The sequence below is a fragment of the Eufriesea mexicana genome, unplaced genomic scaffold (assembly GCF_001483705.2).
Source record: "Eufriesea mexicana isolate 0111107269 unplaced genomic scaffold, ASM148370v2 scaffold572, whole genome shotgun sequence".
NCBI classification, from domain to species: Eukaryota; Metazoa; Arthropoda; class Insecta; order Hymenoptera; family Apidae; genus Eufriesea; species Eufriesea mexicana.
Genome location: NW_016908738.1, coordinates 207,920 through 229,196, shown reverse-complemented (window position 1 = coordinate 229,196; position 21,277 = coordinate 207,920). Strand labels below are relative to the sequence as shown.

At 31.6% G+C, this 21,277-nt stretch overlaps 7 protein-coding genes across 7 annotated transcripts in view; 2 read left to right on the top strand and 5 right to left on the bottom strand.

The window, feature by feature from the left end:
* Positions 1 to 90, bottom strand: part of LOC108545843 (uncharacterized) — a 1,617-nt gene extending 1,527 nt beyond the window's left edge. Inside the window, 1 exon segment of the mRNA XM_083287384.1 lies at positions 44 to 90. Coding sequence (XP_083143510.1) covers positions 44 to 90 — 47 coding nt within the window.
* Positions 91 to 1,315: 1,225 nt separating this feature from the next.
* Positions 1,316 to 5,919, bottom strand: LOC108545959 (uncharacterized). Its single transcript, XM_017897829.1, has 13 exons — positions 5,708 to 5,919; positions 4,897 to 5,228; positions 4,645 to 4,817; positions 4,347 to 4,449; positions 3,965 to 4,254; positions 3,651 to 3,898; positions 3,053 to 3,440; positions 2,823 to 2,915; positions 2,461 to 2,733; positions 2,240 to 2,359; positions 2,008 to 2,100; positions 1,794 to 1,924; positions 1,316 to 1,583 (listed from the first exon to the last, which is right to left on the bottom strand). The coding sequence occupies exons 1-13, from the start codon at positions 5,902 to 5,904 to the stop codon at positions 1,346 to 1,348; spliced, it is 2,679 nt and encodes an 892-aa protein (XP_017753318.1). The 5' UTR covers positions 5,905 to 5,919; the 3' UTR covers positions 1,316 to 1,345.
* A 1,498-nt stretch (positions 5,920 to 7,417) lies between these two features.
* Positions 7,418 to 9,295, bottom strand: LOC108545960 (odorant receptor 24a). Its single transcript, XM_017897830.1, has 5 exons — positions 9,047 to 9,295; positions 8,178 to 8,810; positions 7,860 to 7,967; positions 7,560 to 7,712; positions 7,418 to 7,477 (listed from the first exon to the last, which is right to left on the bottom strand). The coding sequence occupies exons 1-5, from the start codon at positions 9,293 to 9,295 to the stop codon at positions 7,418 to 7,420; spliced, it is 1,203 nt and encodes a 400-aa protein (XP_017753319.1).
* Positions 9,296 to 9,758: 463 nt separating this feature from the next.
* On the bottom strand, positions 9,759 to 11,740 carry parvin (beta-parvin). Its single transcript, XM_017897832.1, has 5 exons — positions 11,445 to 11,740; positions 10,946 to 11,209; positions 10,470 to 10,864; positions 10,154 to 10,397; positions 9,759 to 10,073 (listed from the first exon to the last, which is right to left on the bottom strand). The coding sequence occupies exons 1-5, from the start codon at positions 11,560 to 11,562 to the stop codon at positions 9,997 to 9,999; spliced, it is 1,098 nt and encodes a 365-aa protein (XP_017753321.1). The 5' UTR covers positions 11,563 to 11,740; the 3' UTR covers positions 9,759 to 9,996.
* A 447-nt stretch (positions 11,741 to 12,187) lies between these two features.
* Positions 12,188 to 13,408, top strand: mRpS35 (mitochondrial ribosomal protein S35). Its single transcript, XM_017897733.1, has 3 exons — positions 12,188 to 12,316; positions 12,436 to 13,058; positions 13,136 to 13,408. Exons 1-3 carry the CDS (start codon positions 12,226 to 12,228, stop codon positions 13,406 to 13,408), a joined length of 987 nt encoding a protein of 328 aa, XP_017753222.1. The 5' UTR covers positions 12,188 to 12,225.
* A 1,420-nt stretch (positions 13,409 to 14,828) lies between these two features.
* Positions 14,829 to 17,653, bottom strand: LOC108545842 (kinesin-like protein KIF18A). Its single transcript, XM_017897637.1, has 2 exons — positions 15,015 to 17,653; positions 14,829 to 14,868 (listed from the first exon to the last, which is right to left on the bottom strand). Exons 1-2 carry the CDS (start codon positions 17,651 to 17,653, stop codon positions 14,829 to 14,831), a joined length of 2,679 nt encoding a protein of 892 aa, XP_017753126.1.
* Positions 17,654 to 18,843: 1,190 nt separating this feature from the next.
* Pdp (pyruvate dehydrogenase [acetyl-transferring]-phosphatase 1-like protein, mitochondrial) lies at positions 18,844 to 20,694 on the top strand. Its single transcript, XM_017897720.1, has 4 exons — positions 18,844 to 19,076; positions 19,141 to 19,282; positions 19,408 to 19,884; positions 20,012 to 20,694. Exons 1-4 carry the CDS (start codon positions 18,945 to 18,947, stop codon positions 20,692 to 20,694), a joined length of 1,434 nt encoding a protein of 477 aa, XP_017753209.1. The 5' UTR covers positions 18,844 to 18,944.
* Positions 20,695 to 21,277: the final 583 nt, after the last annotated feature.

The following is a 21,277-nucleotide window of genomic DNA, read 5'->3' as shown; positions in this document are numbered from 1 at the left end:
TTTCCTCGCATTAGTTTCGTAAAAATTTGCCGTGTCAACATACCATGACACACGGAATACCATCGCGAAACCATGATGCCGGTAAGCCATAATCAAATTGTCCTTTCCCATTAACTACATTTTCTTACCAACCGCTATTGCTTCCAGCGCAAACACATCTTTCTTTTACCTTTTCTATTCTCTTCTCTCTTCTATTTTCTCCTTCTTTCTACTATTGTCGCCCTTGCAACGACATACGTATATCGTAGAATTTACGTTTTACGATTAATCGTAAATTCTACCTGACCGGAATATAAATCAAGGAAACCGTTGATCAAGTGTAATCTGTATAATTGTGCCGCTCTGTTCTCCATTCGTCCGATATAGTTCATTGTCTTCTTGCGTAAGTAGTCAGTGTCTTCTTCTTCGTTTACCATCAGTTTCTTTGATGATTTTTTCTACAAGCGATACAATTTGTATTTCTAATTGCTACGCGTAGCATGAGATGGAAATTCGTTTAACTGATTATTTTTGTTTACTTTGCTACTATTTATTTTTCATGAGATTTTTTAAATCGTGCACATTATTGTGTTGATATTACGATGGTAAGAAAGACAATTTTCGCATATTAGTAACGGATTAAACATACCCTTACCAATATCGTTGAAGTAGCCTAATTTTTTTTCCATTTATTGTTCCTTTGGTTGTGGAGATCCTCGATCGTATATTGTTATTGTTCAATATTATTGTACAAAGTTGAAGTTGCACGAATTTTACCATTTCTATTGTCACTTCTTTTACTACTTCTTTACTGTCGTAGGTAAGGTATTGTCGATTCCCTCGACCCCGCATTTTCTTTCGATTTAGCTTCCGTTATAATATTTTGTAGCCTCTCGTCAACCAAAAATTTGAAAAATATATCGCCTTGTTCAAGTCGAGTTTATCGTATTCTTCATTCGTCGATTAACGCTAAAATTGTCATTTCATGTTTTCATAATACCATCGATAAGTTTCCATAATATACCATCCACGACAATTTCATTTGATTTTGTTTTCACTGCGTTTAATCACTCCGTCTGACAAATACGTCCCAATACTTGAGATTCTAAAGCGTCACTTATTATCCTAACTGTTCATTGTCTTATGATAAAATCTTCTTATGATAAAGGATATATATCGGATCATTTTCTATGATTTTATTAAACATTTTACATAGTGAATAGTTAATTTATTTTAAATTTTTTTTATAGTTATCGCTCGGTTTCCAATGCCACTATTTCATGCGAAATTTTATTTTTTTCATATAATCATAATTAAAAAAAATGTGCTGGAGGGATAAGAATGTTACCGTGTTTCAGTGACTATTCTAAACGATATCAACGAACGAATCAAATACATTTGACGAAGAATCAGCAGAATGTAAAAGTCGAGATGTTTTTCTCAATGTCCAGCATCGATGGCCTATTTTTGGCCGACTCTGCTTTCTTTCTTCCTCGCAATTCTCGATATCCATTGAATTTTCTAGTGGAATAAGGCGTACCGCTCTAGCAAGAATCGGTGATGTCAAAATTGTGCTTGATGGAATTGCATGGCTCCATTCTTGACTGTATACATGTGTGAATGTGTATGCATGTATGTATGTATGTATGTGGATGTGCGCGTGCGTACACCCATACATATACACATGCTCGCACACACACATATGAGGATATATATGAATCCTCGGTTTTAAAGAAAACGAAAAAGTAATGGAAAAATGATGGAAATGACGAAAGGAAAGCAGAAAGTAAATTATACAAACGAGAAAAAATTACCGTGGCAGAGATTGAATGCTGAGCAAGTTAGTTAATACGGACAATGATTTTTCTTCTTTCATCGTTGTTTGTAATGCGATTACGTCGAATTCAGAACGTGGTGAAAACATCGAACGTATCGCCCGTAATTCCTGTTATTTGTAATTTCAACGCAAATTTCAAAAAAGTGATCGAATGATATAAAATTAGCTTGGTAATATCAACAATTACTTGCCTTTTGTCGTAACGAAGTAGCGTATTCGGATGGGCTCACATTTCCCTTTTGTTTTCGCCATGGTTTAACGCTGTACTTGAAATTTTTCGATGCCTGTATGTGGATAAATGTTAACAATGAAATTATGATATGACAATAAACTGTTAGCGATTGTTTAAAAGTTTAAAAAATGCGTCTCTTTTAATCATCAATTTCGAGGCAATATCTCGTTTTCCTCTTTCCTTTCTCATACCTGCTGTCTAGTTGCTTCTCCCCATCCGGTGCATCGTCCATGACGTGGACATATTCGATTTTCCTGCACGCTTTTCGATAATGAGGAATACGTATGTGCCATTATCCGATCAATTTCTAGCTATAGAAAAGAAAAAGTAAAAATGCAAGGACAATCCTCTAATTATGCATTATGAATTTTTCAAATGTAAAAGAAGGTATATGTTACAAAGGAAAACGAACTTTGACACGTTTTGTTCGTTTCCGCGCGCTGATTTGCGAGGATTGTCGAACTGTCCGATCGAGGACGGACTCGGGTTTCGAATGTCGTTGTATCTTCGGATCGCCGAACAAACCTTTTGATTCTGCCACTTTGATCATGAACAGCGAATCGAACTGCACCATTTCTTTTCGTTTTATTATCGCAAGAAAGCAGCCTGGATCCAACATATGGCTAGCGTTCTCCCCGTAAATCTCGTCAATGTTGCCCACTTCGAAAAGATCGCTGTCCGGAATCTTGTTTTAAGAGAAATTTCTTAGTTAGAAATTCCTGCAAGGAAGAATCGAGAAGAAAGCGTATAAACGTAAACGTATATGGATCTTACGGTAATGCTTGCAGAAAGTGTAGAGAGACGGTCATCTTTCCGCAGTTCATCGGTCACTTTAACCGATTTTGACGACTCCTTTGAAATCCTTTTCTTCATTAAAGAATAAAAACACATAGTAAAACATTGATTTCTGTTCTTCTTCTGACATTATTATTATTATTATTATTATTATTATTATGCAAACGAAATAGAAGAGAAAAGAGAATAAAATTATCGAGATGTAATACCGGATGTTCGCGAACGTATTTCTCCAATGCCATTTGATTGACGTAGTCTACCACCTCTTGAACCATCTCTGTTGTTTCTGACGGTAAAATCGTGTGTACCTCGTATACAACGAATTGTACATTTGGCCTGGTCAAAGCATATTTCAAAGTGGACATCTGATCAGCTAAGAAAGCACGCCGCTGTTCGTTATCGTTATAATTCTTTTCATCGTCATCGTCGTAAACGCTGCCAGCGTAGTCATCCGTCAATGATTCGAGAAGATCCACGTCTCCTCCTCGTGCCACTGCGAGGTCAACGATATCCCTGACCCCCGTATAGGTACATGATGGTACTGCAAGCACTACGGTGGCCCTCTCTGACTCGCTCGTTACTGGATGAGACACGTACCTAACGCAACGTAATTCATACATTCCTTAAAGGTTCTGTTTAGTCGAAAGTAACGAGTCTATAGATCGATGTACTGAAAATATTTAACACGAATTCATATGCAAGTGAAGAGAGAGAGATAGAGGAAGGGGGGAGGAGAGGAGAAGAGAGGAGAGGAGAGGAGAGGAGAGGAGAGAGAGAGAGAGAGAGAGAGAGAGATTAAAAGGATACTTTTCGGAAGAGATGAGACACCGTTGCAATGTGATGCCAAGGTCTTTCAGATAGGTCTCATACTCGCAATGACGATCGTCAGCTCCGAAGGCCAAAAGTTTACCAGCATGCTCGATATCGGCCAGCAATCCGGCCAGATATCCAGTGTGTCGAGGTGCAAGGGAATGTGTTAAAATGACCGGGCCGTAGAAGCGGCCGATACGAATTGCCTGTGCCAACGTTGCCGCTCCCAAACACAACGACCTTTCCTGTTCATTTCAACGAACCGTCATTAAGTAATGATTTTCATTCGATCTCGTTTCTTAGCTACCTACTAGGAATACGAAACGATGATCACGAACGAGAGTGGAAACAGCAAGTGTTTCCCGCATACTTTCATGAAAATAAACCATCTGTGGGCAAATCGGGTCGAACACGTACTCGTTCTCTTCAAATTCTATCGCTTTTTTGTTTTCGCGATAAATCAACTTCAATTTCGACATTTCTTCTAAAAATTCTTCTTTACTGACAAGTTTCATGGTATTTATCCATCCGGAAGCGATCGCAGTTTGTACGTCCCAAGTAATTCCTTCGATGATCCGCAAATGATTCGGCAACAATTCGTCTTGAAAATTTCGAATACGACATCGATAATAATTCAATTAGCTAAATAATTTGTCTGTATCGTAACGAAAAAGAAAAAAAAGAAATATTCACCAAGATTAAGAGCAGAACCACGGATACGAAGCCGTGAAATACTCGCGGCAAGATGAGTCTTCACTTCCAGAAGAGCATTGTCGATATTCGCCAATCCAGCAGCCTAACAAATACAATTTCAAAATGATTACACATAGAAAGATATAGAGATATGTAGATAAATAGATAGATAAACGGAGAGACAAATAGAGACATATTTAAAGTATAAAAAAGATGAAGAGGAAAGGTATGCAGGAAGAAAACGGGACGAAGAGAAAAAGAGTAGGAGAAGAAATGGAATGGTGAAATAAATTCTTACCTCGAAGATTTTTGCACGTTCTTCGCAAGTGGCAATCTCGGAACGTGGTCTTGCAAATTTTCTTCCTTGCATGTCGTACAGTAACAACCAAACGATCTTTTCTTGATCTTTAATCGCACTGTTATGTCGCCAAAATCCTATATCTTCCAAAGCACGAGTAAATATCCTTTTGTCTGAGTAACGTGCAAGTATAAAGAGAATACGATAAGAAGAAAATTTGAAAGCAAAAATTGTTAATATTCGTTGACTTACACCTAAGAACGTCATAGACGAGTCCAAAGACACGACGCATCTCCGCTTCGTCCGAGTAGACTGGAAAAGGCTTGACCTTTCGAAGAACATCCGCGGCCAACAAGATATCATGTGCACGCCAACCTGGTTGATCGCATGTTTCTATCATTGAACCGCTGATTCCAACCACGTTTGTCAACGATTCTCCCTTTGATTCTTCATTTTGATGTTTTCTAAATTCAGCTTTTAAACTGCATCCATATCTCTTTGGCTCCCATTGCCAATCATTCTTTCGTCCCACTTTCAACTTCGTTTCTGTTTCTGCTCCCGCTTCCAATCTAGTTTCATCGACCCTTCGATTTCATTATTACTTATAGACTAAGTAGTTAGAGGTATTTCTAAACTCTCATTATCGTCGAATTACAATCGCGTTCAGTCGAAATGCAACTTACTTACTTCTCCATTATTTATACCTTTCGTTTGTTTCTTCAACGATCGATACGCATTATCGACGATATTGAATAGAAACTGATTAATTCGTATCTTTCTAGCTTCAATCACACGGAACAATCGTAAACGTATCAAGATATCGATATAGAAAGAATTGCAGATGCATTAAAGCGCGACGCGTACACTTCATAGTCGAATTCAAAGTTTAAACACGTAAAACTATTAAAAGTTAATAAATGATTTGTAACCAGAAATATGTATACAGTTACTGCATACATATGTTATGTATATACGCCTTCGTATATATACACTTCGATATATCTTTTAGACAAGACAGTTAGATAAGTCCATATAGAATAGAACTTGAAAAATAAATCGTTACCTTCTTCCTACAAAGTCGATGTCACATACTCTTTGCAGCTCAACCAATCGGTAATAAACTCGATAACGCCAGTCTTCGTTACTTGGCAAAATCAAATCTTGCACGCTTTCGTTTCGTTCATCCTTGCAATGTTGGTTGCAATTTTGTCTCCAGCTTGTCAATAAGATACGACAAATTTTAGCGTATTCCTCGAGCATTCTTTTCTTTTTTATGTAAAAACGTTCAAGTTTATCGCAGTTTTCAACCATTTGTCTAGCCTTGTGTCATCACCGTCGTTTTTATTATTCGCACTGTGCGTCGAAACTTATCGTCTTCGTGAAAAAGGAATGACTAAATACGCCGAAAAATCCGTGTTTCGCTTTATTGCGTATATGTACGCATGGGTCGATACGCGCACCTTTGAAAAATGCATTATTATACGATATTTTGATTATACGAAAAATGAAAAACTCGATGATCGTAGCCAAAGAATGAAAAACATGTAAGGTAAGGTAACGCAAGAAAGAAATGTCGAAAAACAAAAGTTCTAACAACTCGTGTCGATGAACTTACAAAAAGATAACAAACTATAAATTGAAAAGGAGCAAGAAGCATGTAGATTCAGAATGTGACGAAAGGCAGAATACGTACGATACACGTCTCGTCTTCTTCCTTAGCAGCCGTTCTTTCGATTTTGTATAGATTGAGAGGAAAACAAAGCGATTACTACGAAAACGTGAATGCGCCGCAACCTCGCGTGTTCTGGCAATATCTTCCTCGGCATCACGTTTAACAGTTTACGCGAATATAAACGAAAATCGTGATTCGCAACGGACCGATCACGATAAGTCGACCTCCTAGAAAATTTTTCTTAGGCTGCTTCGTGTCTCTTCCGTGCATCATTCCATTTATTCGTCGCATGTTATACATATGTATGCACTGTATACAGATATAACTGAAGCGAATAAATGGAACGTTGAACAACGTGTTGTAAGTGGAACAATGGATATCGAAGTAGTACGTACTCGTTGGTACGGACAATTCTTTGCAAATTTTTAAAGTAAGTAATAATATTTCTTGCTTTTCTATGCAAAACAGGAAAAAGGAAGAAAAAATTAATAAGTAAAAAGTGGATACTATCCCAATCCATTTATCGTTTGTAGATTGCTCGTAATCGGTTAAATTTCGAAAGAGTGGCGTAAACTCGCATTATATTTATATGGTTCATTTTAAGTCTTGGTTGTTTTCATTTGCGTCTATTACGTATCGCTCTACGTATGATTAAATTAATATAAGATTCATACGCTATGATCTTTTCCCGCTTGGAAATTCTTGAGAACCGTTGCTCTTTGAAATGCTATTGTTCCCTTTTTCTTCATTAATATACTCAATGTTGTCGTTGTTGTCGTTGTTGTCCTCGTCGTCGTAGTTATCGTCGTCGTCGTCGTTGTTGTTGTTGTTGTTGTTGTTGTTGTTGTTGTTGTTGTTGTTGTTGTTGTTGTTGTTGTTGTTGTTGTTGTTGTTGTTGTTGTTGTTGTTGTTGTTGTTGTTGTTGTTGTTGTTGTTGTTGTTGTTGTTGTTGTTGTTGTTGTTGTTGTTGTTGTTGTTGTTGTTGTTGTTGTTGTTACTACCACTACTACTAATACTATTACTACTACCGTTACTGCTAGTACCATTTTTATTATTGCAATTTTTATTATTATTATTATTATTGTTATTATTGTTATTACATTACTTATCATTATCGATCGTTTGCAATAAAAGATAATAGGACATTGCCGTGTTCAAGACCTGTAAATATACGTAGAACGAATATGTATTGAAAATTATAAAATTACGTCGACTCGAATAACGAGAATGGTAAAAAGATTACCTGAGCAAAAAGATCCAATGAAACCTTCATTATATCGCACACCTTCAGAATAATCGGTCTTTGTGCTATCACTAACAAAAAACATCTCACGAGACTAATATTCTTGTCTTCGTACCAGTTGCTACAATAAACTTTGTAGCGCAAAAGCTCACTCTACAAGCAAAAAGAAAATTAAGAAAATTATTGGACAATTGTAAATCTGTTATCGAATATGGACATTTGTTTGCTTGTCGCGAATAATTTAAAATTACGAAATAAAAGAAACAAATACGCATGTATGTACATATATGTCTTACAAACCTCGGTAAGGATTACGTCCCCAGGCCAAGTATATAAAAACGTTTGTATTAATTTCATGAAAAAGTAACTGACGAACTGCACGATTTTACTGATGCTTATCTCACTTATCTATCAAACATATACAATTCGTTCATTGATTTTTCTACGCTAGGTAGATTCGTATACATTAGAGCAAAGTTTAATGAGAATCAGAGAAGAATAGAAGAATAGGATTTAAAATTGCTATCTATCGATTTGTTTAAACGAATTTAAGAATGATCAGCCAATATATTGTTCGCGAAATAAACATTTTTCAATCGTTTCTATCGAAACTCTCACCTGGAACAATTGAAATATTAAAGTACATATGCCAATTGCGTTTGTTACGGTTATCAATAAAATAATAGGTCCGTAAGCCTCTTGGATAATGTCACGGCATTTTAACAACAAAACATGCTTATCGACCCATTGTTGAAAGATTCGTTGACGATTTGCCTCGTAACCCTTGTTCCCCTTATTTTCTCCGCTACTTGAAAATATAGTCTCAAATTCGAAAGACAACAAACGTAACATCGTCGACATACGAAATATACAAAAGCCGTAAAATGAGTCTACACCAGTAGATACAGAGACTATGAACCAACCAATGTTCACCTCGAACAGATAATGTAATTTCCATATTAACGTTGAATTAATCGTCCAAGGATAAGTTCCAAGAAGAGGTAAAGGATATTGCACATTCATTGTATTATTTTTATCGTAAAGCGTCTTTATAATCAATGGTTTAAGTAGATAAATAATGGTAGTGATCGCCATTAGTATAGTTTGCATATAAATCAATCGATAAAATATTCGAAGGCAGGAAAAGGCCAGCGATTTTAAGCGTGCTTCACTTAATGCTTCTTCCAACAAGGAAGCAAGTACATCATCTACTTGTTGCAGTTTATTTTGATAGATGGAAAAGAAGCAAACCTGAGATACTGGAGATTACTTAATCATAAAATGTTAACAAAATGCCTGATTAAATGTTCATGTTTCGGCTAACAATAAGCTAAACCCCGTATCTTGAATACTTTTTTCTTTATAACATTCGAACTCATTGAATCGCATCGTTAAATAAGACATTAATTAATATGATATACGATATAATGGAAATTATAAGCATATAAAGAAGTTAATTCATTTACAATACAGATAAATTTACATACCTTTATGACCACATTTGATATGGTCGCAAAAACCATGAACGAAGCGGTAAGCAAACTAATATCCTTAATATTCTGCAGGCAAAAATTCCCTATGGTACAAAGTGAAATAGAACAAGAAAGTATCGACCAAAATAATATACATCGATAAATGATGTTTCGCTCCCTCATAATCGGATATATTCCACTAACAATGAGAAAACGTTTTACAAAATTCGCGTAATTTCGATATATTTGTAATTCTTCCGACATCGTTCAAACCAGAAAAATAATTCTGTCTGATTCAACGTATGAATATACGTGTATCAATTTCTAAGATAGCTCACATCTGAATAACGAACAGTAGGTATTATCTTTTCTACTCCGCTATTACATATCAATCGATCGCTTCGTAACAATGAATAACTTAGTTCTTTCAGTTAGTAAATTGCTTGAAATTGGTCAGATTCTTTCGCATTTAACTAAATTAAACGTTACGAAACTCCATATCTACCTCAAATATAGATGTATGTATTTACTAGCAAAAAAATTTAAGAATCATTTCGTTATGTACTTGTCCTTTAAGAAAACAAAAAATTAGTGAAAAAAGGAGAAGTAGTAAGCAGTTTTAAAAAGTTAAAATTTGTATATTTCTTTGAATCTCCACAAGAATGTACAAAATTTTTATAATTAATCGTTTAGTTTCAATAACAACTGCAATATAATAGCTGCTGTAATCTTGATTTAGTATTAGATTTTAAATGCATAGCAATAATCTTTTCCACTTCTTTTTCCACTTCCAATTTCCTTCTTGACTCAACATTTTATTAACGTCACATACAGAAAATCATTGATCGCATATTGATTACAAAAACTACTCTTTTTCATTAGTAATGTTAATCAATAACATTAATTAACTGTCATTAATCTTTTACATAATATTATAACTGCTTGTTTCTGAGTTATTTATTGTTTTAATTCATACCTTTATACTTCATGAACAAATTGTACAACACTCGTAGAGTTGATTTTAAGTCTAAATTCACAATATCTGTAAATAAAATGTAATTAATAGTAAATATTACTTCTTTTCAATATGTCATAGTTATTTAAGTTACAAAGAATGCAAACCTTCTGGACGTGCTTTGGGTTTTGGTAGACCAATATCTTGCATAATGTCAAATGCAAATGAAACATTATGTACTTTCTGATCATGTGTTTTAGGTGTTAAATGAAAACTACCTAAAGGTACAAAAAAGCCTTCAAGAAGTCCAAGTAAAAGTGTTAAAAAAACACCATCATGAAATTGAGTATCCAAATCTGTCACCTCCAAATGGACTTTACTTAAGTGTTTGTTGACAAAAGAAATCAATGACTACAAAATAACACTTAAATTATAATGCAAATCATGTATATAATATTTTGTAATTCAATCAAATAAACATACTTTTTTAACCACAGCCAATTTATCAGCAGGATGGTCAAAAAGACTATCAAAGGCATCTCGTTCACAGCGCATTCCCAAATCATCGTATGTAGATGTAATTTCTTCCCTAACGGTTCTGTGTATCAGTTGGCCATCTTTTTTACGTACAACTACTACCTGAGCGGCTACCCTTTCGGGCAATCTAACAGGTGCTCGAAACTGCCTTGCCAAACCAACCAACAAATGTAAAATAGCAACAATATTTTTCGAATGAACAGATTCTACATTCCACTTATAAGGAGGATAACGTCCTAATACTCGATTAGTGGTTGATAAAACAACTGCTAATTTCTGTTTTTGGCCTTCCTCAGATTGTGTTACTTCAGGTACATCCAATTTTTCTCCAGTCAACTTTTCTAAATTTAATAGAAACAATGTGTCTATTTAGGCTTTAAGTATTATAATCATTTTTTTAAATCTTTACTATTATAACATACCTAACAATTTCTGTAATACCTGCCCATCATACAGATCTTCAGCAATATCTTTTACAATAATTCGTTGATCAGCTAATTCATCATTAATCCATTCGATCAAAACAAATATTAATTCCTTCAACTTAGAATCTTCCAAAGATCTAGGTTCTATCATTGAACGTTCTTCATTTTCATCTAAAGCATATTCTTCTGGTGGCATCTCTGGATTGGCAGCAAATCCTGGTGAATCAATTGCATACTTACCCTCTTCTTGTACCTCTTGCACTACAACAAATTAAGTCTTAAATAAACATCCAAAATCAGAAATCGACTATAAAGAACAATGATTTTAAGGAAAAGATGTTAAACAATCAGTCATCAATATTATCACTAATCATTCTTTACAACTTGAAACAACAAACTAGTAGTACCATGTAAGGAAATACATTCCATAAATTGTTAGAAAAGAAGCACGAACATGGTTAACTTGACATAAGGTAATGTAAATATAATACAATACCTTCTTTGATACGTTTTTTCCGACCTAATGTGCCAATCTTGTCCCAAAAACTTTCCTCTTTTTCATCTTTCCTGGCCGATATAGGGAGTCGCGGAGATTTTGGACGAGGTGACGACATCGTTCAATACAAATGTTCATGAAAAATTATGTGTAGAATGTCATCTCTCAAAATACGAACTTCCGATCTCATTTTCAATAACGATACATACGTCATATATTTGAAAACTTTCTCAAACATTTATGTTGAAACAAATATTTTACGTATTTTTAATCTTTTTTTTGTCGCTGCATTAATTAAATTCTAAATTACCAACTTCTGTAATATTTAATTACTTTTGGAATTAAAGCCATTTCAAAAGATATACTCTTATATTGAGCCAAATAACATCCTATGGTACCTATGATTTAATGTGTATACTGTAATCTGAGATTTCTAAGTTAATTTCAAAATATATAAATTATTTCAGATTGTAGTAAAGAAACAAGAAATGTAATGATTATTGATAATTGTTAGGTATAGGAGAGATTAATTGACTAGTGTTCATACAAAAAATCATTTGCATCGAAATAAATCTTATAAATAGAATTAAACAAAAAAAAAATAACATTTAATTTTATAACATTGATTCTATAATATATTATAACAAAAGTTTTATGCATTCACCGTATAATTGAAAGAAATATATGGTATCAAACTATTTAGGGATTAAATGTTTTCACTTTATAAAGCGTGAAATATAATTTAAGGTTACTAAAAACGTATTGAGAAATAATTGTTAAAATGTTATCGTTAGTACGTAATCGTGAAACCAACAATATTATAATGACATTAAAAGTTATGAAATTTTCAAATTTTGTTGACAACACAACAGGTATTATGCCATACGTTTTGTATCATAATTATTTATTCAAACGTATCTTGTATGTTACTATCGTTTGTAGTTTATGTGCATTTATAATTATTTATTTTCCTTGTTATTTTCTTTTATAGAATTTCGAATATTAAAAATCTTACCATTTAATAAGAATAATATAAAGAAAAAACCAAACACAACAAATATACCACATTTAATACCTAAGATTCAAAAGATGTCATTTGATGAAGATTGGCAGGCACATTGGCCTACTGCACATACATTTGATCCTTACATTGTACCATTTCCTGTACGACAAGGATATCAAAATTCTAAAGGCATACATCCTAATAAATATGCAAATGCAGAGCTATTGAAAATTCCAAACTTTTTACATCTTACTCCACCTGCGGTTAAGAAACATTGTGAAGCATTAAAAAAATTTTGTACTAAATGGCCAAAAGAATTGGAAACGGATGAGACATGTGCAACATATTTTCCAGTTGAAATAATCACATCTGATTATTGTTATTCATCTCCAACAATAAGAGAACCTCTTGCTAGAATAGTGAGTTTAAGAGTAAAACTATCTTCTTTACATTTAGATGCTCATGCTAAAGATAAAATATTTAGATTATTAGGTGATAGATATAATTCTCAAACAGATGTAATAACAATAACTGCAGATAAATGTCCAGTTAGAAAACAAAATTTAGATTATGTAAAATACCTCCTAACTGCATTATATCACATATCTTGGGTAAGTTATTCAATACTTTAATAGTTCCCTTTTTAAAAATGTAACATAGTTGTTCAGAATATTGTACATTATTTTAGCGTGTTGAACCATGGGAGACAGAAAAATCTGAATTAGACATGGAATACTATGACTGGGATAAAAATAAAAGCAGAGAATCTTTAATATTTACCTACAAGTGGCCAAGAAAACCAACTGATTTTAACTATGATTACATTCCACATGCAACAGACTATAAGAAGGCAGTTACTGACTTACTAAATAAAGGAGAGAAAGATCAATCTTTGATCAACAACTACAAACAAGCTGTTAAAAATGTATTAAATTTGAAATATCATGAAAATATAGAATAATACTGATTATGATTTATCATATTTACTTCTAATTATAACATTAACTCTTATAAAACATTTACATATAGAAAGAAAAATAAAAACACAGATGGTATGATATAATTTGACAGAAAAAGACAAATTTCTTGAAAAAGGATAATATTAAATTGGAATTTTTCTAATATTTTTATCCCATTTATCATATACTATTATATTGAATTTGCTATAAATTATAGCAAAGTTACGATATTTATATGAAATTTCAAAATACAATGTACTATTGTTATTTATGAAATAAATAATAATGTATTCTACACATAAATTATACTAGTTATGCTTAATTCATATATATTTTATTTTGTTAGAATAGTATAAATGTAAATTCGTAATGTCGAATAAAGTAAATATAAAATAAATACATATAAATGCTTTGATGGAATAATGAAATAGCACAGTAGAAAAGATACTTAACCGAAAAAGTGTAAATATTACATGATACAAGTAATGACAAAATTAATTGAAAAAGGAAGATTATAAATATGAGTTTTTAATTTACAAACAAATTAACTGTTATAATGATAATGCACAGTTATCATTGGCTCATGTATACACGGTATAATGTATTTTTTAGAAGTTCATTCTTTAGCTCAAAGAGTATTTCTAGTTTTCTCAGTATTATTATGTTAATCATTAATATTATTCTATTTACAATTTATTGGACTTTAAAAAAGTGAACACTTACGACACATTTAAAAAGAAATTTTATAACTTATGAAACAAAACAGGGTCTGTAAATTAAAAATATAATAGTAAACCTAAATGTGTAGCATATATATTTTATTGCAAATCTATGCTAAGCATATGTTAAAGCATGAAAACTAGAAGTTAAACAATGTTTATTTGTCGATGTAACTTATTCCATTGCAATGTCTTACAAATGAATCTCTCTTTTAAGGATCTTCTTGACTATTGCACTATGGTACAAAATATAAAGAAAACGCTACCTTTGGACTAAATGTAATACTAGGATAAATATAAATCGACATTATTCTGTTTTTCTTTATGTTGGATCTGCATTTAATCTTTACATGATTCATGAAAATATTATTTGCAAACAATATAGAAGTAGAAATCATAAAGAAATTTAGTAAAGCAATACATTAAAAGATACATTCGCATTTTAATAATTTTGCTTAACTAATATAACCTTGTGTATTTTGTAATTATTATATCCCTGATTATAAAATCATTTTTATACAATACTTTTATACGATAACGTTGTTTTACACTAAAAAATTTTTTATTTATATGTTTTAATAGAAATATAAAATATTTATCCAATTCACTGGACATTATCTTTCTGATTCCAACATAAATAGTTACATACATAACAAATACATACACATTTATCACTAAACTATATTTTGTATCAATACTGTTACTACCATGGAACTCGCGATGAAGGCAAAGCTGGTGTGAATCTGCAACAAATCAAACATATTGAAATTAGAATCACTAAAATATTAAATTTAAAACCATTAATATTAAAGGATTTTAACTTTCATTTTATCATTTTTGTGAAACAGCATTAGTCATTGCATTATCATTTATCAAAGTTCATACTTACTTTTGTTTACCATTTGGCTTTTGATATGGATGTGTTGTCATTAATGCTCTTCTTTCTTTCTCCCTTACCAGTTTCAAGCTTCCATCTGATAGATCCATATCAAGATTGTCTTTTTTGAGTTTATCTGCTTTCAATTTATTTAGTATGGCTATACTTTTAGAACTCATTGTTATATGTGATTTTTGTGTATGTTTCTTATTTTCTTTATCTTTGGTTCCTATTGTACACAGCGTACCACCATTACATTTTGGGGATACCTTCTTTGCTTGTTTAACAGGCGTCTTTATTACATTTACATTATTTTTGTCTGAGAGAACACGCTTCTTAACATTTTCTTGTATACAATTTACATTATCGTATTTTTCTTGGGTACTTCGCGTTATGTCTTTTATATCATTCTTACAATTTATATTTGAATTCCCTTGTAATGTAATAGTTATGTTATGTGCATCGAACACTTTCTCTGTATCTGAACATGATGCATCGAAAGTTGCATTTAATACATCTTTAGTACAATTATTTTGGTTTTGAGCATCCAGAGAATTGAACACATATATAGGTATTTTATTATTAAGGGGATCTTTCAAATGAGTCACACTAAGACATGTCAAGCTATAAAAGCGTTCCTCGTGATTGATTGTTTCCATATCTGACCATTTGATATTTCTTACTCCTTCCAATAACTTAATTAACTGTTTAAATTCTTCTTTCATCGTGTCAGTCATTGTTCCATATCCTCTCATCATGTTATAATAATTTTGTAATGTTGTACTCATCATTTTAATCATTGAATTATGAGACTCTATTTCACATTGTTGAAGATTACTTACTTTTTTCGCATGTTCATATTGCTGTTGTAATCTAGACCTTTCTATTTCACAAGTTCGTAGTGCAATTGTATCTTTCAATTTTTCAAATTTCTTTAACTTCATTTCTGTATTCAGTTTTTGTATTTCTGTCTCTATTAGGCACAATTCTTCCCAAATTGTTTCCATCTGTATTTTCAGGGAATCTCTTTGCCGTTCAAAGTAATGTAATGATTTATTGACCCTTGACTTGCCACTTGCATTTTGCTCTTCAAGTGTCAAAGTATCAACAGCTGCTGTTAGATTATGTAATCTTTCATCTGCTGCTTTTTTATATTGAATTCTACAACATAATATTTTGTCTGCACTTTCCAATGAAAGAACCTTTTCATTTAGAACCTTCTTTTTTTGAAGTAATTCAATCAATTTATTGCTGTTAGTTAGTGCATGATTATCTACTTCTTCATTAACATTGCTATCTTCATGCTCTGATAATATATGTGGTAATCTATTTTCAAATGTCAATAACTTTTGTTTTAAATAATTTATTTCTTTTTTTTGTTCTTCAACCATTTTTATATATGCAGTTACATGCATTTCACAGGATAAAATATTTTTCTTTATATGAGTTTTTATCTTCTTTGCTCTATTTGCATACCTTAATGTATTATATGTGTCTTCATAACTAAAGCTAGAAGATGCAATGTTAGCTATCATAACAGTTTGACAATTTCCACCTAATGAGTCTTTTAAGAGACGAGTCAATTTAGAATCCCTATATGTTATATGTTTTGCACCATCTGCCAACTTATTAATGCAATTGCCTAGAGCCAATAAAGATTTATTAATATTTGCCCCTTCTTTAAATCTTGCTCCTTTACAACCTGTGGCAGAAGCTCTTTCAGATCCAGCTAAATCAATCATAGACAGTTTAACTTGTCGTACTTGACCATCTAATTTATTAGTGATATTAATATAAACTTGAAAAACAGCATGACTTCTACTACTTTCCTCATTTGCATCAGTAGGATGTTGAGTACGATTTTTATTACCCTTTGCTAACAGTGTTAGTAACTCATCAGCACTTTGAATAGTAATTATTTTAAGGCCAGCAACAATTATCCCACATCTACCATCGTCTCTTAAATGTAAAGGTCCAGATTTATGTAAAAGGTCTTGTACATTTTCATTATAAATTTCTAAATATGTTACACCTAAATTAAATTCACGATGTTCACCCTGTCTCTCTATTTGAGAAAATAATTCTGCTACTGTCCTATATGTAATACCAGGATCTTCACTATTACCGAGCATAGTATGAGTTTTACCAGCACCAGTGGCCCCATATGCAAATACGGAACAGTTATAACCATCCAAAAGATTGCAGATTAAATCTTTAGTACTTCCTTCAAATACATCACAATTATTTGACGACATATCAAATATTTTGTCAAAGATAAATTGCAGTTCTTTATTTTGTTTCTTAAGCAAGTCACGACCTTTTTGAGCAACACCATGATAAAAAAATAGATTTTCCTCTTGCTTAGGATCAAAAATTAACATTTTATCATCAACGATTTTTATAATAGTTCTACAACTGCCTTGAAGTTCATGATCATTTTGCGGTCGTACTCTTACAATTACCTTGATACTCGTCTGTGAACCAGACTCAATTTGTGTCAATGAAGTTGTATTTTCATTTGTACTCGGCTTCGTTCCATTACTCGAAAGTCGTTTTTTCGTTAACTTTTTAACTTTATTTGGCGAAAATGCTTTCGCCAAGTCTCTCTTATTAAACACCATAGCAAATTCTATCAATTTAAATACAAACATCCATCACCAACCGTTGAGAGTATATTAAATTTTGAAATTTAAATTGTTGCATCCTGAAGTATCTTCAAAGCCACTTTCGACAATACTAAATATATTTATAGTGATATTATAGGGAATTTATTCAGACAAAACCTAACTTTAAGCATGGACATGGATTTAAATTAATATACATATAGGACTCTGAAATATAATTAAATAATAACATCACAATTTATTTCAAACATGAACCTAAACGCGAAGCAAAGCCATTAGAGAACATATTTCCTTAATTTCATGTTGTTACAAAAGAACTTGTAGATGAACAATTTGTATGTGCAACAATCATCGTTGTTGATATCATCGTTATCAATTCAAGAAAATTTCTCAGAGTATTATCATTAGTTATATTGTAAGGATGACGGCAAAATAATTTTATAAATATTTTTATTTTTATCTTATATTTGTTATATTATGCTTAAATTCAAAAGTTCTTTTTTTTTTCTTTTGGTACTCAATGTTATTTTTCCAATTGTATATCAAATTCTTCATTTGTCATCAGAGTGCTTTTCTAATAATAAAATTTTGAATCATTTCAAATAAAATAAGGTGTATTTTCTTTGTTAATTATTTATGTATAGTCCCTATTACTAACTTGTTCACTATGTTCTTTTTAATTTCACTCTGTACCTATGGCACAAGTTACTTTAAATTAATCGAAACTAATTGCATAAGAAAGAAAATGAAGAATTAAATACTCATTTATTATTTCTCTTTAAGTACTAGTATATTATAATAAATGAAATTATAATTGACTGTTGTGTAAATTATTTTGTATTTATTAAATTCAGAATATGTTGAAAACATTTACGCGTGCAAATTATTTTTCAGTATCATAACAGCAAAAACAAAAGATAAAGAAAAGTAAAAGATTAAGTACGTTTCATATTTTGCAAGAATTTGTAATTTAGAAGATAATAGAAAAAGATTATCTATTCCACTTAGGTGTTAAGTATCATATATTACAAATTTGATATCTTCGTTACTAAATTAATATTTCTAAGAACTGAAATTAATATAATACAGTATATATAGATTTTTATTAACTACTGAGTTTTATATATAAAATATATACACGTACCCACAAATACATATATACACATCATATTGTACATGATACCATACAGCAATTATTCTTAGAAAGCACTGAAAAAGATAGATGCTAACATAACCTATAAGTCAAACAAAATGTACTGCAAGTATAAAAGCACGAAAACGTGCTAGTACAAATATACTGCAAGATCGCAGAAATAGGATGGTTTTACAAAACGTTAGTAGTAATTTAATTAAAAGCGTTAGCAATGTATGTATTAGACAAAATGAATGGACTAACAATAAATGTGCTCAAAGATTATACATGGCATTGCCACGGCTCACACCACAGGAGGTAATAAAAATTCATCAAATTAACTTTTAAAATTTGGTCAAGCTTATCAATAATTACATTACAGGTTACAGCAGTTTTACAAGCTAATGAATATACCAAAGAATTTGATGATCAAAACTCTATAAAATACTATGATTCAAATCAGTTAGCCTCCAATAATCCTATTGAAGATACTCGATCAGAGGCCCAATGTTTACTTACAAAAGGTAGAAAAACTTTATAAAACATTGATAAAGTAATCTATCTATAAAATATTCAGTATACGTTTATATTTTTTTCGAGACATGTTCAATCTTATTTTATGTACAACAAAAGCACAAATTTATTTTAGGAATATTATTAGGTGTATTTGATGGTCATGGAGGTGGTACATGTGCACAAATCATTTCAAAGAGACTTTTTCATTATATATCAGCATGTTTATTACCTACAAAGTTATTAAAACAATATCTCAACTCACTTAACTCCAACAATAAATTAGAACTTCTTCAAATATTCAATGATAAAGTGGAGTTTATTTCTGAAATTAGAAATCTTTATGAAGCAAGTTTTTTAAATTTTGTCAAAGATTTAGTAGAAATGGAATGTACAAAAGAATTTCAAATGGAAACAACTTTAGAGAATGCATTTCTCAGATTAGATAATGACTTGTCGAACGAAGCACTTTTAAATTTAGGTAAGAGCAGTACTGCTACAACTCTTGCTGTTGCAATGTCCGGTGCTGTAGCAGCTGTTGCACATATAGATGGTCCGCATCTTCATGTCACTGGAGTAGGTGATTGTCAAGCAGTACTTGGCATACTTTCTGGTATGATTTGTAGTTGTCAAGTTTCTTGTAATTGCATAAAAACATTAACTGTGCACAGTTTCGTTATTATCATAATTATTTTTTTTATCATTATCATTATTATCAATATTATTATTTTGGTTTGTAGAAGATGATGATTGGTCTGCAAAATTAATGACAGTTGAGCACAATACCGATAATCGTGCAGAAGTTGAAAGAATTCTCTCGGAGCATCCGTCAAATGAAAAATCAACTGTAATTAAAATGGAACGATTACTTGGACAATTAGCGCCTCTTCGTTCGTTGGGTGATTTTCGTTACAAATGGAATAAAAAAATCTTGAAGGAAGTAGTGGTACCATATTTTGGTGAAACAGCAATTCCACCAAATTATCATACTCCTCCATACTTAACAGCAAAACCAGAAGTTAAATACCATAGGCTAACACCTAGAGATAAATTTCTTATAATAGCTAGTGATGGTTTATGGGATTTAATGTCACCGCTACAAGCTGTACGTTTAGTGGGTGAGCACATGAGCGGAAAAGTAACATTGAGCCCATTAAGACTGCCTCGTAAAAATATGAAATTGTCGGAAATAAATAAAATGTTGTTGCAGCGTAAAGAGGGCTTGAAAAAGAAACCTCTTGATAGTAATGCAGCGACACACTTATTGAGAAACGCACTCGGTGGTACTGAATATGGTATAGATCATGTTAAATTATCACAATTATTAACACTACCAAAAGAAGTAGTACGAATATTTCGTGATGATATTACAATAACGGTTGCGTATATGAACTCTGAATTTTTAAGACACTGCCCTCCGTGAATCTATAGAGAAATCTTTTGTTAACATTTATAAAATATTTCACGTTTTTCATTATTTCTAAGTATTTTGAAAAAATGATCATTCATATATCGTGTACAGCTTGTTATTTATTTAATTAACAATAAAAACAATTTACATGGAAAGGATATTTTGCTTATTTGAAATACGTACACATATCTCACATACTACATATAATCGCGTTCACTTAATTTAGTGGATTATTTAAATCGATTATCCATAATTTTTACTTATCAGGAAAAATAAACATAAATGTCATAGACAATGTGTCATTAATGTCTAAGCAAGATTAAAATTATAAAACATACAAATAAATTGCTAATCTATAATCATAAACATTGTTCGAGATACTCATTAATCCTATATATTGTACAAGTATTTGTTAGGTACAAGTATCACGATAATTATATAAGTTAAAAACGCGTAAAATTCGTTATATATTATGTTATGAACCGCAGCATTTCAATTTTTTCTTGCGCTTCTGGATAAAAAATAGTCTATTGTTTTCTTTATCAACTTAAATTTAACAAATTTTCATCACAAAATATATATTATTTATTCTGTG